The sequence below is a fragment of the Nansenia antarctica genome, assembly GCF_963989245.1.
Source record: "Nansenia antarctica genome assembly, chromosome: 14".
NCBI classification, from domain to species: domain Eukaryota; kingdom Metazoa; phylum Chordata; class Actinopteri; order Argentiniformes; family Microstomatidae; genus Nansenia; species Nansenia antarctica.
This window is the reverse complement of record NC_137684.1, coordinates 18,165,300-18,179,559: the sequence shown is the minus strand read 5'-3', so window position 1 is coordinate 18,179,559 and position 14,260 is coordinate 18,165,300. Positions and strand designations below refer to the sequence as shown.

Genomic DNA, 14,260 nt, shown 5'->3' with positions numbered 1-14,260 from the left:
GAAGTCAAATCTGTCAAATCTGTCATAAAACAAAGTTGGGAGATTCCATAGCATTAGGAGAGGACAAGGTATCATTAAGTTTCACTGTCACTCTGACAGCTTGAATATCAGCCAATCCCCACCAAAAAGCTAGCATATATATCTTGGAGTAACAAAAGTAATTTGTGCCATTAAGAAATGGTGTTCCGCAGGGCGGGGGGATAGTCTGTTGTTGAAAATATGGAGTAAGAGAGGGCAAACTCGACCTTGAACTTCAAAATTGAAATTGGAAACCACCTCCTGGAGAGAGGAAAAGAAACCTGTTGCCATCTCTCAAAGGACAGAAGAGCCGTCCAGAGCAGCAGCAGAGCTACTGTAGAAGTTCACTATCGCTCCGCTCATCTGGCAAAGCCACAACACAGTGACACCTGTGTCACACTAAGGTGGACATCCCCAGGTAACCCTAATCTGGTCTGATAACTACATCTCTATGGGTAACTGGAGGAGTGAGATGGGGGGATGAATTTCTTTCCTCTATATTCCTCATCTCCTCTCTCCTCATCTCCTTCTCAACAACACTGGAGAGGAAGATCAGAGGTCCCTCCCCCCCGCCCCCGTGGACCATGACCTCCTATACATTTTGAGAGAGAGGCGAGGAGAGAGGGCGCAAGGAATCAAGGAAAGACATTTCAGATTCCCCCTCGGGGCTCTACATGCTCATTATCAGCGGGACCACCGGGGCTCCATCTCTCATCAAACGGATTCCACCCAAACGACACAGAGGGATAACTATGTCCCTATGAATAACTTGCTATTAATAAGAAACTATTTGTCCCTGGAGTTGAGTTACCCAGCAGTGGCTTTTCACAAGTAATGCCTTTCAGCTTATAAAGTACATTACAGTAATCGGACCGATTAATCAACTGCTGCTTTAGTTGGCAAATATGGTTCGAATTCTATCAGACCAAGCACAAGAAGTTAAAGCTAAAGTGACATGTAAACCAAGTAAACATTTTACAATACTTTGTATACAGAAGAGTGTTGTACAGTACAAAGGAGGCTTAGTTCAAGCAATTACCACCCATTTGTCTTCTTCTATCGGAATGGGAATGGCAATTTGCACCATTGATTAGGAGGCCATGTTGTACCCACACCCACACTCATTGTTAAACGACCAATATCTGCGTTTGTTCTCGAGAAATGTTTACAATTTCTGAACGGTTTCTGAATGCCATAATTGCAAGGTGAAAAAAATGTAAAAAGCATCACATTTACACATTAGATTAATCAGTAGATTCATCAACTAATAGAAACAAATCAATCAATGATGTTTTGTAATCAACTGACTGTCCTGATTTAAACAAATCACTGGACCCAGTCCGAGATCAAACGACCATGCAGCTACTGCTCTCTGTGAAATGATGCGTACTGTGGGCTATTTATAAGAGGATATTGAACATATGTATCCCTCCTCAAATGATTTTCCTTGAATGAGAACTAACTCATGTGATTGGGCTTTCAAATACATGAGCTTATACCCCAGTAACAGCTTACAGCGAAATACCAGCATTTCCCACTGAAACAATGGACAATTAACATTGTAAACTAGCATTTAACTAGATGACTAAACTAAGCAAACAGTGCAAAAAAATGCTGCATATGTCCTCCCTATAAGGAACACATACTGTATGTTGAAAATGTGTCACAATGTCTCAATGTGTACACCCACATGCACGCACACATGCACACACACACAGGCACGCGCGCACGTACACAGACCGATTGCTGCTTCTTAAGGCACATTAAGTGAGCATTTCCCAAAGCCTCGATTCCCACAGGCCAGTGAAAGACGCAAGGTGACTCCGCCTGTCACAACAGCACTAAATGCCTTCCCTTATCCACAGAGACAGATATGGCGAGTTATGACCCACACCTGTGGGACATGTACTGTACTGCTTGGCGTTCTCTCTCTCTCTCTCTCTCCCCCCCCCCCCCACCCCTCACTCTCTCTCACACACACACACACACATACACACACACACACAATTGATTGTGTTCTTCTCTTGGGTTTATTGATGCTCACCTGTCCAACAGCTCCTATCTATCTTAAACAATTGAACAATTACCATAGAAACATATTAATTCCTTCCTAAGACAGTGTTACTGTGTAAAGTAATGTGAGGCCATTGACTGTAATAGCCAGATGTATATAGTATTTACAGAAGGCGTTAAGTCCTCATCACATACTGTATGGGTCAGATAGCATTATGTGACAGCAGCTGGCGAAAGCGGGAACAAGTCGGCAACCGACCAAAATGTTCAGAAAGAAATGTCAATGTTGAAAATCAATGACACACTTGCTAGTCAAGCCAACATATTGCAATGCAATGGATTCAGTGAGTAATCCCCACCACTACCTAGTTTGTGTAGAGTAGTGGGGATTACTCACCGAATCCATTGCATTGCAATATTTTAGCTTGACTAGCAAGTGTGTGCTAGCGAGTGTGTAATTGATTTTCATCAACGTTGACATTTATTTATATTTTTCAGAATAAAAGTCTACTAACCCTAACCCTAAACCTTTTGATTGGTAGCCGACTTGTTCCCGCGTTCACCAGCTGGTGTCACGTATTACCTTATGGCACATTTCCACCATTGGACTGAACGTCCCTGGACATGGCCCGGGTGAACCTAGCCTGACTCATTGTCCATGGTCTTTTTGGGGGGGGATTTAGTAGTTTGCCTCTCCCTACTTGCCCCCAAGTTGCAACACCAAAAATAACATCAGTGCTTTACAACCAAACATAGTTTGGGATAGAGAGGGACCCAGGTCACTCCTCATGGAAGAGCAGCACATGTGTGCGGGGGGGGAAGTACTGTATCTAGTCCCAAGTGTTTCTCATAATAGCAACACAACATGATATACTGCTGTTGTATAATGTATGGGGCTCATGGAGACCTCTTCCAGGAAACACATGTAGCAGATGTTACATAATAATCTACACCCTCATGTAAAGTGTCAGAGCATCAAAGCAATAATAATTATTTAAAACATCAAGGGCCAGTTGTACAGACAAGGCTTAAATCTAGTCCAGGATTAAATCACACTTGCAATGAAAAATCTCCACTGAGAATGCTTTTAGTCTTAACTGATTAGTCTTAATCTGCGTCCATGGAACCAGCCCCAAATGTGTCATTGCAATAACAGTTGAGGCTGCAATGAGACAGACAGACAGACAGACAGACAGACAGACAGCGTTGTGTAGACACAAGGGGAGAAGTTAAGGGAGACAGAGACTATCGTATTGCAACCGAACCCATTAAAACGTACAAATCACAGATCTGAGTATCATGACTGATTTATATTCTGATGCATATGCACTATTTGCATTGTGGAATGCGTGCATGCACTCGGAACAAATGTTAGATTTGATTTGAACAGTCTTCCATGCATTAATACGTAAACTTAAGCCTAGAGGTTATGCATGTGTAGAGTATTAGTTTCATGTGTAAACTGTAGTATACAGTCAGTCGTACTCTGCCTCTTTGCTATTTCTCAATGCTGACCTCTTAATGAAGTATCCGAGACCCGTGCCAGCCGACCAGAGAGGGATTACAAATGCACATTCAAGACATATCGCAGATGCATATTGCGGATGCATATCCTGCCTCTGCTTACCACTGCAGGAGTAGCTACCCATCTCCTTCAGAGTCCCATTCCAGGTGAAATTACTGCTCCTGTTGTAGCTGAACATGCTGCTGTTGCTGTGTATTGTTGTATGTTGCACAGCAGAGGAAGGAAAAAAAGAAGAAGAAAAAGAGGATAAAATCTGCTCTGCTCTCCTTCTCCTACCACTGTCCTGTCCTCTGTATATGTGTGTGTGTGTGTGGGCAGGCCACCCGTGGAGCTGTGAGTGGAAGAATGCACCTGGCCGTATGTTTAAAAACACCCGTGTGCGTTAAGTCTCCCATTGGACACGGCCCAAATGTCAAACAGTACATTGGATAAGTGAACTCCAGCCAGGAGAGAGTAAATCACACAAGCGCTCCCTTGTCATCATAGCTTCCTGCTAATGCCCCCTACTCCCCCCCCCCCACCCCGCTCTGCTACGGAGCACCTCAGTGTGTGTGTGTGTGTGTGTGTGTGTGTGTGTGTGTGTGTGTGTGTGTGTGTGTGTGTGTGTGTGTGTGTGTGTGCGCGCGTGTGTGTGTGTGTGTGTGTGTGTGTGTGTGTGTGTGTCTTGTAGCAACTCTGTGGGGGCAGAGTTGCATAGAGAGGCTTAGACAAGGTGCAATGAAAACCCGACAGTGTTGTTTTATTAAACACATCTTTTTCTTCCAAACAAAAAGGATCAAAAGAAGGCAAAGGCGTACAAATGTTCCACTTCCTAGAGGAGGCAAAAAAGGCAAAAGAGGGGATAACCAAGTTTCCAAGCTTTCTTTATCCATCTCCACTCAGGGTACTAAGCCAGTCCAGTGTCAGTAACAATCATGCGAGCTCACGACCACTCCACACTGAGGGGACAACGGGCAGCAGATAGAGACATGTGGATTAGCTAAACCGTCCTCAGGTGGGGCCTCGGACATTCCTCTCACAATCCTCCAGCCTGCCAGCACATGGAGACATTTCGCCAACTGTTGTTGTCCTTCCACTGGTTGTGTTACACTTACAGTATGTGTGTGTGTGTGTGTGTGTGTGTGTGTGTGTGTGTGCATGTGCATGTTTGTATGTGCGCAAGCTGATTTATTGTTGGAAAGATCCCAACAGGCATGTGCCCACTACCACACAGCATACATGTACATACTGTACATGCTGTACAGGGCCGCTGTTGGCCATTTGGGGTGCCCTAAGCGTAATTTCAACTTGTAGTAGCTGCCTTTGTTTTTCAGAAATTTAAATAATTCATCATTAGGATTATTAAGATGATCATTAGGGTGTTTTGGTGTCGTCCCGGGCGGCCTTGATATATCTGAATCTAACACAATATACTGTAGAACAAAGCTAGTGACAGTTGATATACTGTGTAGCTGTCTAATTAATACAGTCAGCCTGGCAATGATCAAAGCAACTGTGACATCAATGAGTCTATTCCATTCAGAACATATGTAGGATAGAACTACCTTGTTTGAACTGCATGTTTAAGGCAGTGTACTCACTGCATGTTTAAGGAACATAACTCACTTGCTGCAACACACACGTATGCATGCACACACGCGCACACACACCCACTCACACTCACACACACACACACACACACACACACAAGCATGCATGCAGCACAATGGGTGCCAGAAACCAGGGACAACAACGCCCGGAACTTAACGTCCGGAACTTAACGTCCAGAACTTAGCGCAGGAAAAAGCTATCCAGTACATGTTATGACAATGTCTTGAGAGGTCTGGAGCTGGACAGCACCGCTTTAGCTGCATAGACCAGCATAGATATCTAACTCATAAAACAGACCTAGGACCTCAAACCATGGCAACTGGGCTACTGTAGTATGGAAATGCCTGTTCTATAAATGCCCATTCTACAAATGATGGATGCTGACCAGGCAGTGTGAAGAGGCGGAGGCAGAGCACAAAGGAGGCAGCAGCAGCAGCAGTATATCTTTAGAGAGAGACCTTCCAACCTCAGATTTATGACTACGTCTGCCCTCCAACCTGTTAATTAACACTTTACATCCTTAGCATACTGGGACTTTGAGGAACCGAATCTCTTCTGCTATCTATGTACGTTGTATATCATTCTCACTCTCTCCCTCACATTATTAATTCAGGTTCTTTGATCCGGGAATGACTGCATCCTCGACCAGGGATGCGTTCAGCAGTAGGGCGCAACTTAAACCAACAGTATGTTATTATCTGAATGGTTCATGCTGCATGCACTACATTCAGCTGCAAAGGAATAGGGTGAATTGTGTGGAAAGAGAGATGGGACATCAGAAGTACGAACAGAATAAGTGTAATCTATTTTGTTTGGCTTGTCTTGTTCTGATGGATTAGCCTAGCTACCTGTCTCTAGTTTATGACTTGGCATAGTCGCCCACAGAAAAAAGCTCAGACTACACATTACTATAGGCTTGCCTAAAGTGTTGATATATATATAAATAGATCACGATTTATAAGCAAAGATTTAGAATTAGAAATGTTGAGCCAACTGATTGGCCAACATTTCTAGGAATTGCAAGGTGTCTGATTGGGCAACACTTTCAGAAATCAGAGGGCTCAAAATTTCAGCCAATCAGAGGATTCAAAATGTTGGCCAATCAGACAGTCACAAAGAATCCTTACAGGTTATAGATGCCCTAAGAGGGTACATATAGAGGCCCTATGAAGTTAAATGGAAGCCCTGGTTACATGGAGTCCCTTCAGGTTACATGGCAGCCCTAACATTGGTTACACAGAGTCCATTACAGCTACATTTTTGAAGTAGCTCTTCATGAACTATCCATCCTTAAAGGGGTAATCTGGGATTGAAAAAAACCCTAACCCTAACCCTACAACAAAGCAGTCTTCTAGCCTTGGGATGGGGCTGGAGAAATGTAAACACTCAAGGACTGACCATCGGTGCGATACATTTGATAGTCTTGACCATGTACTGAAGCTATACAATGTTTGTTTACTATTACCGTACATTGTTTACAATTGCTTGTTGGAGTGAAACAAATGTATACTTTTCACATGCCCATCATTATGAAACAGGTGATACTGTAATTCCTGTTTGGAGGGCTGTTTTCATACTGTGTTACCACACTCTCCTTCCCAGAGCATGGAAGATACAGGACACTAAAACCCTTGAGAGGGCAAGCTTGTTGTCCCACAAGCTTAGTGAAAGATAACCTTGGTATGGGCTGAATGCAGATCCCCATCTCCGGTTACAGGATTAAAGGGTGTCAACATCCCTTCCCTGCTTTTGTTTGGAAGAGCTATCAAATATGATAAACTGAACTTTACTCTTCCTAAAACATCTAATTAGCATTGCAGTCACTACGCCTGAATAAAACCATTTAAGAGCATTTGTTCATTTACAAATTGCCCACTGACGTGACTTCTAATTACATTATATCAAATAATTTCTGGGTAAATGTTAAATTACATGCTTAAATTATTTACAATTAAATAATCAAAACAAAGTGAAAAGTAGCTTTTTTGCTTATCACTCAATTTCTCTAGCGAGCAGATTACATGATTGACTGGGAGTGGTTCGCAAATTTGATTAACAGTTGTATTTTTGATTGTAGACAGTTTGTCTTGTGAGCCGTTCCCAATCTTTTTTTAGCTGGCTATAATGCTGAATTCGTTAGAAGCCTATAATGTCTCTGCGTAAAGTCTGGTAAGCACATGGTTTTGTAAAATGGATCAGTTCTGTAGCCCAAGTGGAAGCACTGACTGGTACAGTAGGTAGGCCTATTTAAAAATGTGGTTGAAAAAACTATGTAGCGCATTAAATGCGCTTACAGAAGAACACCTTTTCCTGGCAGAAATGAAAGGTTTTTAAAAAGCCACAATACCACAAAACACATCCCAGTCCACGGAGACAGTCAGGTGACCACATGACATGGAACAAATAACCTAGAATTATTCTTTTATTCTTTTTTTTCAGGACCCTCCACTCTAACATTCCTCTGCGGCTGAGCCTCAAATGACTCCTGGACAAATGTTATTGTCTCGTAAAACTTGTGTTGTAAACTATATAGAAGACTCACAGAAGACAACACAATACTGTGTTAAACCTTTCAAAACAGTAGGATATCCCTCAAAATATTTGTTTGACAACAATATGTCATGTCAAACTGTGTAGAATTGCAGGAAACGCGTTTCCAAGGGTCCATTTTCCTAGGGAAAACCCCCAGGCCCGACAGCAGTTGGTTCCCCCACCCCCAATATCCAACTCACACCCTTAGTTTAAATTTCCCTTGTAACTAGAGCCTGTGAAGGTGGGAGGCCAAGGCTCACCCCCTGTTTTTCCATGGGTGAAGGAGGTCGCATGGGGGGGGGGGTTACCTCTGTGTTCTGACGTGCAGAGCTGTCCATCAGCCTGTGGTTGTAACGTGAGCGATCGGACCAACTCAGGACTTGGCATGCTATGGATGGCTGAAATAGCATTTTCCATAAGGCATGAAGAGAAGGCAGTGAAATCTAATCACCTACCAGGCACCGTGCCCGGTGCTCCCCCCTTCCCACACACCAGCCCCATATCCCCCCCCACAACTCATTTACACACTCACACACCACGCCATATAAACCTTGGAACACGTGCAGAGAAAGGAGGCTGGAAAAGACAGGGAGCTTGATCAAGGGGATAGTAAGTAAAACACCTGTTTCTAAAAAAGGAAGCGTAGAGGCCAGATGGAAGGGATAAACCATTTCTAACTCACTAATGAGAAACAACTGAAATCTGCTGAATAATACTTCATATGCAAATCATAACTGTTACCCGAAAAATAGTATACAATAATGTAATAGCAAAACAATGACCTACATGATAATCTGCAAGCAGTCGGAATACACTGTGGGATTATAAATAAATAGGAAGATTGAAAAAAGATCACACACAGTCATAACATCAGTTGACACATTTAGAAACTGATTCACACGACCTGAAGCTGTGCTAGCCATTGTCTCTATCACATTAATTTAATTTAACATTACAAACTGTGTTGCTCCTGAGTCGTACGCTGTTACTAAATACACTTACTTAAGCATTTAATTCATGTATCATTTGATGATTCACAGAGTGTGCAGTATACAGACAGTATAGGAAGACATCTCAGTGAGAAGTAGGCTTATGTACAGTATAGCCTAATAGCTTAACTAATCCAACATGCTCTTCACATTTGGTAAGAGATTCACTCATGTTATGTCCACTGTCATATAAATACCTCACTTACAAAGTAAACTGTTAATGGTTGATTGTGTTGTGTGTTTGTTTTGATGTTTTATGACTAGAAATGCACAGGCCGATCCTTTCCCTTAAGATTTAGAGCTCATGGTTTTTCAGCTCCATCTTGTGGTCATACAACTCCAGTATAATTTGTATGCAGCCCACAGAACTCAGGATGACAAGACAAGACAACCAACCGAATTATACAAATCTATCAGCACACACTCACAGTTATAATACAGAATTCGGAATATTTGAGACACATTTCCTCCTATGAATACGGATACAGCATTAAGAATTTAGAGAAGAGAATTGGAGAAGATTGTGTTTCTGATGTTCTGTCATCAAATAGTTGTGTGGTATAAGTGACTCCTATTCCACTGCTGTAAGTACTGAGACATAGAGGGGATCCAAGTCCATTGGCTGGCACACCGCAAACGCTTGGCTCGCCACAACACATGCAATGAATGTGTACTACACAGCAATAAGGAAACAAATGCTGCGTGCACATATTTTATACTGAACATGAAATGATGAACCACCCTTTTGAAATGGGTTATGGAGTCTATTGGTTAAGTAGTGCTTTTCCAGGTGGTCAAAGACCTATGCCTATACAGTACTGTATAGCGTAGCCCTTTGTGGTGCTGGAAAAGCACTACAGTACCGATCTATCGTATACATTATTCAGTAGTTAAACCGGTCAGTTTCTGAGAAAATTGTCATGATTTTATTGTAGAATACAATTGTAATTCCTCTCAGGCTCTATCCATCCACTCTCTCATTGTTTCCAGTGGATACTGCAGTGTTCTGTAACATGAACAACAGATGGCAGCCAGGATACCGGAACAAGGCTGCATTTCAATGCCAGGACTCCACTGTAGCTAAACACTGCTAAGGTTACACTCCTCATCTGTATGACACTTCTATAATGTTGTATTACAGTTGTATTACAGGAGACACAGAGCCTCTTAACAGATAACTTCAAATGTTTACAGTATAATGTGTTGAATCATATGAATATTGTATTATTCAATTATTTGAAACATAAGCTGAGTGTCATGAAGTTAATTAGTGCAAATTCAGCAGTATAATGGCAAACATGCCCTTGATAGTGCAAATACCCGTACCAGCTGTTCAAATCCCCGGCGCACTTCCATAGATTTATTTTGATAATCCATCTGGTGCCAGATCACAGCCTGTTCTCAACACATTATTCAGTTTCACTGAGAGCTATCAGACGTCTAAATATGGGACTGCAAAACCACAAGCGTCTCAACTGACCTGGCATTTGCTACTCTTTACAATAAACTGTGAGAGACGCTGCACTCAGCGGATCCAGCCTAACCTGATCCAGTACTGAGAAGAGGAATAGGAGGAACACATTAAAAAAAACAAGAACTACACATGAAGAACTAGAAGAACTAGAACATCCCCCAACCCACCCGAGAAACACAAGCATATCAGTCAGCTAGAGTATCGCAACTGAATGCCCAACTAAATGCGAGAGATATTATATTTCTTGTGTGTTTTACCCTGGCGGTTCATGCTTTTTAATCCTGTCTCTGGTTTTCAGATGCTTTCATGTTTTTTAATGTTTAAAGAATACCCACTGGGATTTGAAAATAGTTTGGTAGAGTTATCAGATTTCCAATACTTGAATGCTGATGTCGAACAGCCTCAGCATAAAAAATGCTGACAAATCAATATATTTTCATATTCTGAGGAATGTCAAGAATGTCAGCAGCAGCAATGTATACAGCTCTGGAAAAAAGACCAAAAGAGACCACTGCAAAATGATCAGTTTCTCTGGTTTTACGAAGTATAGGTTTTATAGTTATATAAAACATTAAAACATTAAAATGTTTAAATGTTTGTTTTATTCTATAAACTGCTGACAACATTTCTCCAAAATTCCAAATAAGAATATTATAATTTGCATAAAACGACTGGTCAAAATAACTAAAAATAATTGTGTTTTCAGACCTCGATTAAATGCTAAGAAAACAAGTTCATATTCCTTTTCAAACAACACAATACTAATGTTTTAACTTGGGAAGAGTTCAGAAATCTATATTTGATGGAATAACCATTTTTCTATCAGAACTTTCATGTGTCTTGGCATGCTCTCCACCAGTCTTTCACATTGGTGTTGGGAGACTTTATGCATCTTCCTCTTGATCACATTCCAGAGGTTTTCAGAGGGGTTCAGGTCTGGAGACTGGGCTGGCCTGGCCATGACATGGTCTTGATCTGGTGGTCCTCCATCCACACCTTGATTGACCTGACTGTGTGGCATGGAGCATTGTCTTGTTGGGAAAAAACAATCCTCAGAGTTGGGGAACATTGTCAGAGCAGAAAGAAGCAATTTTTCCTCCAGGACAACCTTGTACGTGACTTGATTCATGCGTCCTTCACAAATACATATCTGCCAGATTCCAGCCTTGCTGAAGCACCCCCAGATTATCCAGTGTGCAAGACACTGCGGCTTGTAGGCCTCTCCAGGTCAGGTGTTTGGCTTGTAGGCCTCTCCAGGTCAGGTGTTTGGCTTGTAGGCCTCTCCAGGTCAGGTGTTTGGCTTGTAGGCCTCTCCAGGTCAGGTGTTGAGCAAAGCTGAAGACTGGACTCCTCAGAGAAGATGACCCATGAATGTATTAAGACCCATGAATACTTCAGTCCTCTACGGTCCAATCCTTATGGTCTTTAGCAAACCTCAGCCTGGTTCCTAGTTCTTTGCTTCTCATTAATAAAGTGATTGATTTTTTCTAGCTTTGCACGACATCAGGCCTGCCGCAAGATGGCCGACAACATGTTGTTTCGAACCGTCCTCGCCGTGCACCCCAGCTGCCATTTGCCATTCTTGTTGCAGGTCACCTGATGTCCTCCTACGGCTGTTGAGTGACATTCAAATGAGTTGGCGGTCCTCCCGGTCAGTGGAAAGTCGTTTTCGCCCTCTGCCCCGTCTGTAGCTTTGTTGTCCTCAATGTCTGCTGCATGACCTCGTTCTTCTGACCCGCCATCTTTGACACTTTAAGGATGGAAGCAACCTGACGCTCATTTGTATACTTCAAATCAAATCAGGTTTAATTTGTATAGCGCATTTCTCACAAGATGTGATTCAATGCTGATGTTGATGACATGATGAGAGAGCACGCAAGCAGGCAAAGGTAAAAAACCTGTAAAAAATTTCCTTGCAGCCCTCTACTCAGAGCGACTACTACCAGTTTGCTTATCAGCGCACAGCAGCGGCCCCCAAACCCCCCCCCCCCCGGGGGACCCCGGCCGCCCCACACACCCGACCCGCCCCACCACCAGCACAACCGGCCCAGCCATAAGCACAGACCATAATAGCCCCGCACCAGGCTACAGACCAAGCATGTGAGGCGGCCGGGGGCCCCCGAGGAGAGGCCCGAGGACCACCGGCGCACAGCAAGCAAGCAAGGGCGAAAAACCTGTCCAGGAAAAATTCCCTTAAAATGATTTCTACGTTGTCGAAACTGCTTCATCCAGCACGGGGCACAGATCCTGGTACAGGTCCTGGCCAAGCGCAATTATGATGCAACAACAAGAACAACAATACAACCTGATGTCAGTCCTGGTACAGCCTGGTGCCGGTCCTGGTACTGGTCAAGGTGCCACTGACAGCTATCAGTGCCCCATCAGCACCCAGGTCCTCTTTCCTGTCAACAGAAGATCTCAAGCGCAATTATGATGTAACAGCACAGTAATCCTAGTTCTATAATACCCAAATTTTGCCAACTTTCTCCCTAGTTTCAAAAGGCGAGATTGAATAAATAGGTTTTGAGGTCTCGTTTAAATATTTCCAGAGTTTTGGACAATCTCAGGCTCTCAGGTAGGGTGTTCCACAGTCTAGGAGCATATATACTGAAAACTGACCATCCATATCTCTTGGTCCTGGCTTCTGGTACCATCAGAAGTTCAGTGCCACTGGACCTTAGGGGTCTACCTGGTGTGTATCTTACGAGCATGTCCATGATGTATTTGGGTGCATGGCAGTGGAGTGATTTATAGACTATTTCATTAGTCTATTCTATAGCTGACAGGGAGCCAGTGCAGTGATCTCAGGACTTGTGTGATGTGTGCTCTTCGTCTGGTCCTTGTAAGGACACGTGCAGCAGCATTCTGAACTATTTGCAGTCGACTAATCACTTTTTTGGTAGACCTGTCAGGAGAGCATTACAGTAATCTAGCCTGCTAGCGACAGACGCATGCATTCGTTTTTCAGTGTGTGCCTGGGAGAGAAAAGATCACTAAGTAGAATGGGGTGGGCCTGTGTTGAAATTCAACAGTGGAATGGCTGCCATACATATAGAGATGCTGATTTAAGAAATATTTGGAGAGGTCTCTTAATTTTTTACAGAAGAGAACTGTAGTAGCCTACAGTGAATCTCAAATGTCCATAGCAAGCACAGGTTTAAACTCAGGTCTCCCACGTGAAAGACCCAAGCTTCTACTATTAGGCCAAAAGGCCATCCTCTAGGTCGGAGAGTGACACTTTTATATGTCTCAGGCTAAATCAGTTCCGCTACATATGTATATCTTACCTCTCTATCTGAATGTGATCCTTCATTCATTGGAAAGATGGCTAATCGGTGAACAGAAGGACATGTTCCTTAAACCAAGATGAAAATTAGACTAATCGCATTCAGTGTCTGTTGTGTTATTATTTCTTTATTTGCATAGTTTGTCTTCTTCTGCTATACATTTAATTTCTATACAATTTTTTATCTTTTATGAATCTCTCTTTCAATAATGTCCATACGGTACAGTAGACTATTGTAATTGGCAATATACAGCAGCAGGGAATGTAATAAGTACAGTACTTCCACTAGAGGGACCTCCATGCTACATTATGGCAAGTGAGTGTCATGATGCCCTACAAAAGAACACCCCATCATAAACCATACCCTCATACTGTATCACAACTCAAACAAACCGATAGGCATAGATCATATCAATATCTCCTTTAATTGTACAATATTTACTTCTAAATCGAATTAATGCATGTCTTGCCTTACATGGACAAGAAGGTACATTTAATCTAATTGGTAGGAAGAGCCGAAGGAAACATCGCTTCTTTTTCAAATTATGAAAAATGTGGAAGTGAGCAAATTATTACAAAAATAATAGTCAACGTGCTTATTGTTTTGCTGTCGCCATTAAGACAGAAACTCCCACTCCACGGATTGGTTCCTCGGTTGTCAAAATCGTACCCACTTTCAGAAAGATCTACCGCTATTGGATGCTAGTAAAATCTGCATGAAATAGCCTCCTGTGATTGGATAATGAGACGTCAATCACGTGTAAGCGAAACACCACTGGATGTTCAACGTTGGGGCATTTCTCTGCTTTCACACTCTCAGCTCAGAGGAGGAA

At 42.7% G+C, this 14,260-nt stretch overlaps 1 protein-coding gene across 1 annotated transcript in view; it reads right to left on the bottom strand.

Annotated features, from left to right (window-relative positions):
* The window catches only part of agbl1 (AGBL carboxypeptidase 1), a gene marked incomplete at its 5' end in the record, with an annotated part of 113,356 nt that extends 109,622 nt beyond the window's left edge, over positions 1-3,734 (bottom strand). Inside the window, one exon of the mRNA XM_080545403.1 lies at positions 3,659-3,734. Coding sequence (XP_080401529.1) covers positions 3,659-3,734 — 76 coding nt within the window. The remainder of the gene's footprint in view (positions 1-3,658) is intronic.
* Positions 3,735-14,260: the final 10,526 nt, after the last annotated feature.